The sequence below is a fragment of the Haliotis rufescens genome, unplaced genomic scaffold, assembly GCF_023055435.1.
Source record: "Haliotis rufescens isolate VD_foot unplaced genomic scaffold, xgHalRufe1.0.p SCAF_55, whole genome shotgun sequence".
Lineage (NCBI taxonomy): Eukaryota > Metazoa > Mollusca > Gastropoda > Lepetellida > Haliotidae > Haliotis > Haliotis rufescens.
This window is the reverse complement of record NW_025964279.1, coordinates 2,645,712-2,650,253: the sequence shown is the minus strand read 5'-3', so window position 1 is coordinate 2,650,253 and position 4,542 is coordinate 2,645,712. Positions and strand designations below refer to the sequence as shown.

At 39.5% G+C, this 4,542-nt stretch overlaps 1 protein-coding gene across 1 annotated transcript; it reads right to left on the bottom strand.

Moving 5' to 3' along the window:
• LOC124144949 (transcription factor HES-1-like) lies at nt 1-1,036 on the bottom strand. Its single transcript, XM_046514569.2, has 2 exons — nt 874-1,036; nt 1-691 (listed from the first exon to the last, which is right to left on the bottom strand). The coding sequence occupies exons 1-2, from the start codon at nt 1,018-1,020 to the stop codon at nt 65-67; spliced, it is 774 nt and encodes a 257-aa protein (XP_046370525.2). The 5' UTR covers nt 1,021-1,036; the 3' UTR covers nt 1-64.
• Between the last annotated feature and the right edge of the window lie 3,506 nt (nt 1,037-4,542).

Genomic DNA, 4,542 nt, shown 5'->3' with positions numbered 1-4,542 from the left:
TGGTCAGATTTATTCATGTATCACAGATAAAAAATGATGGACTATTCAGATTCAGCAACAATCATCACCACGGCCTCCATGGAACCTGTTGCTCCGTCTTGATTTGTTGAGAGTAGGACCATGAGCTCTGCAGCCACGCCCTCACTCTCGAGTCATCAAAGTTTTTGTGGATTCTGCTCGACTCCATTTTACAAAGTTCGGAATCTGAGAGATTGGATGAGTGATAGTGTCCGGTTCTGTGGGTGGATTGTTTGATAATGTCCGGAGAACCAGCATATCCACTGTCTGAAAAACTGTTGTCCTCCTTCACAGGGGAAGTGCTCATGTACGCATGCGCAGCAGGATGCGGATATTGGGAATTGTGGGGAGGCACTGCGCTCAGTCTCTCATAGCACTGTCTTGTGTATGACGTCACATCATCAGTTGATGACGTCACGGGCACCTGTTGAATGTGCGTCATGCGTCGAGAGATATGTTTTCTCAGCTGACGGTGTACATTGTCCGACACTCCTGGCAGAGACTGAATGTAGGATAGGATTTCTTCAGCACATTTGGAGAAGCCATGTTGGAATCTGGCTTGAACTGCTTCTTTGACGTGCTGTTGTGTGGTGTTGATCTTCCTGACGTTCCTCAGATAATCTACAGTTGTCTCCAGAATCTCGGCCTTCTCCATCTTGTCATAATTTGGGTCCTGGAAAAACGGAAGAATAATGATATAAGTACACGTTATTTATAGAACGAGTCAGATATAAAGAAAATAACTATATTTGTTTCAATGAATTATAAAACCAAACACTCTTAAGTGAGATTATTAAATATTTCGAAAAAGAAACAATTGTTAATAATTGGACCAAAAATAAATATTCAACTTACATTTTGTTGTTGAGACCCACACACGATTCGTTTGATGTCCAGTAAACTCTGGTTGATTCTGGCTCGTCGACGTTTCTCCGCTATCAATTTACGGTCCTTTCGTCCTCCCATACATTCCGACTCCGTGTGTCTATCGAATGATTCCATGACTGCTGTGTGTTCAGCTCTGAGAGACAAGTTAGTGTGATGGAACGCAGCCTCCCGACCCGCCTTTATACCCCCAACATTCCCCTACCCACGCTAATCTATGCACAGTTATGTTTTGACATCTGAATAGCCCGGCGCGATCCGACACACGCAGCCAATCAGCGCACGCCTAGTTAAGTGGTGGCACGCGCCGGCTCTCGTTAAACTTCACCCGGAGACAGATGTTCTTCTCACGACCCGACAGGGATGATATTCTTCTGGATCAGGGAGCATCTTGCTTGGCGTGACACGAGGAGTTACGGGGCCGAGCACCCGGCCTGTCAACAAGTATCATTAACAACTTTCTAGAACGTGTCATGTGTTGTGACGTCACTGAGAATCTAGCGTTCCGTCATACCGTTATTTCCACCATAGAAAGCACAGAAAGCGAGTGTAAAAACAGCTGCTTCTGATTTTGGAACATAACAGAAACTCTCACATTCAACACTGACAAAATTAAGCTTCAATATCAATTTCAATAAACAAATACGAGGGGGTGTTGTTTTACGTCGCCATCAGCTCTACACTAGTATACTTCTCACTGAAGAATATATTTTGAAAGGATCCATCTTCGCTGTTTTGTGTTACTTTGTTCATTTTGCGCACCACGGTGTAACCAATTTTCTATGCATGAGACCACAAAACATTACATGTACATAATTATCACAACAACAATGTACATAATCACTGTATATTTTTGTTCTGTATTCCAACTGTCTTTTTCAATTAATAAACTGTAAATTGTTTACATCTCGAATATAACATAGTGCTTGACTGAATTATGGGAGAACAGCTACTCTGTTTCCCAGGCCCAAGAGAATAAAATAAAAGTCCCAAATCAAGTCTAGAATGGTTGGGCAGGTCTAGATCGCCTCAGCTCTAGGAATTGAGCATTGTCTGGTGCTCCGTTTGGGTTACATGTTTGTTATTTAGTAGATATATAATTTAAATAAGATAACTTTAAATGGGATGAAATGTCAGTGTTGCACTTGTGTCGTCCAATAATATTTGTGACAATAATATGGGTAAACAAAAAGGGAAACACTTATTTAAGAAAGGTGGAATGGTCTGAAAGAAGTTGACAATGGGACTGGCGGAAAATATTTTTTTAAACTCTTGTCTGTGGACGTTTCAATATGTCAGCAATTTGTGGTCATGTCTTCCTAACGGCATTGACATATTTACATAAGAGGGAAAAGCGTGCAACAATGAACACAACATGTAAAAACACTGATGAAACTACACCAATATTAACCTCTTTGCCTCATACTCACTACGATTTTATTTATCATGTGTATTATGTTAATATGCATTGCCTAGTTTTGAAAAAAAATAATTTCTAAAATAATGGAATAACTGCATATTTTTGTAAATAAACAAAACAGAACCCATAAACATGTACATATGTCCTTAAAACCGGGTAACACCACGCAAAATAAACAAGGGGTGATTAATCCTAATTGATCCCGTTGATGAGTCGCCAGCTTAATTAAGTAGCGACACCCTGTTAGACAAAACAGACTCGTGTCACACAGCAGCCAGTCTTGCACTAGACTCACACGTCACCTCAACACAAACAACAATTTGTCAAAGAAAAATACAAAACAAAACAAGTACAAGGCGACACGAGAGCGAAACCAGGGTCATCGGAAGCGCTCGTTCAATATCCAATCTCTCATAATCAGGCCCTCAAGACCCGGGGTAGAATAGGTCTTCAGCAACCCATGCTTACCGTAAAAGGCGACTATGCTTGTCGTAAGAGGCGACTAACGTGATCGGGTGGTAAGGCTCGCTGACTTGGTTGATGCATGTCATCGATCCCAATTGCGTGGATCGATGCTCATGATGTAAATCACTGGATTATCTGGTCGAGACTCGATTATTTACAGACTGCCGTCATAAAGCTGAAATATTGCTGAGTGCGGCGTTAAACAGCAAACAAACTCTCATCATCATCATCAATTTCTAATTTTCTGTTACGGATTCGACAACCGAAGCCAAAAACATAAACAGAAATTCAAAGAAAACCTGAGTAAGTAAGTATATACTCCGAAACGTTGTGTTCCTCTTAATAAAGAAGTTGACATCCATAAATTCTATTCCTTATGTGCCTAAGTGCCTTTCAAATACTCAAAGTAGTTTAAAATATATTTATTTGTCTTTGATGGATTACATGAAAACAAAGATACAACTACACAATTTTAAATTATTCCAATCGCTTGCACAGGTGTACACAGATATTTAGCACTTTCGTTTATAGTTTTTATAAAAGCAACACGCATGAAACCCGTTTTATTATAAACGAAATTAAGTTGAAGTGAGTTTGACTGTACCGAAGACAGTGATGACATAAATCTGTTTATTTAATATAATATGTTTGAGTTGAATTGTTTGTTTACGTTATGATTGAGTTGGTAGTTTACGCTATGATTGAGGTGGTTGTTTACGCTATGATTGAGTTGTTTGTTTTCGCTATGATTGAGTTGGGTTTTTTTATTATGACTGTTGTTTGTTTACGTTAGGACTGAGTTGATTGTTTACGTTAGAACTGAATTGATTGTTTACGTTATGATTGAACTGTTTATTTGCGTTATATTGAATTATTTGTTTACGTCATGACTAAATTGTTTATTTAAGTTATGTTTGTTTAGTTATGAATTAAATATTCTGAAATGAAGAAATCCCCTGGGCTCGTTTATATTATATATTGGATAACAATTTAACTCCCGAAGAAACCTTCAAAAAATATTTTTATTCCAGGGACTTGATGTCAGCCTTCTGATTGAGTTTACAGTTGTTCGTCCTTGCTATGACGTATCTGCTCTAGGGCCGGTCGGGTAGCCCTTTTGTGAAATCGTTCGCTCGTCACGCCGAAGACCCGGGTTCGATTCCCGACATGGGTACAATATGTGATGCCCATTTCTGGTGTCACCGCCGTGATATTGCAGGAATATTGCTAAAAGCGGCGTAAAACCATACTCACTCACTCACTACAACCTGTAACTCAAATCAACGTGGGAACAGGCCTAAACTATTCAACATGGCGTTTGTTGGATAGTGTTTCTAAAACCCCAATAACTTTATCATGTTTGTGTGAGTTCACTTGAAGTAAAAGGACAAAGCGCGATACTCACACCGTAGTCTGTTTTCAAGACCCCGGAGTATGAATCAAAAAAGGAGTTGGTTCCAGATCTAGGCAAATTAAGGATTGTTCTGGGCTTCATTTGGATTTTATTTTAAATGAGACAACGTTTTTTCTTGGACTTAAATGTCAGTCTATCAAATACACGGCAGTGTTAGGCAGAACGTTAATATGGCTGACCCAGTACCTTACAGACCGAACACTATAAACATTTCCGTGTCGCATCAACAGATCAATTGTAGGATAATCGCTATCAAATGTAGAATAAATTGCCCGAATATGCAAAGTCGTTAGTGTCAATTCCGCCGTATAATATGCCCATTAATTAATCCCGCTAGGTG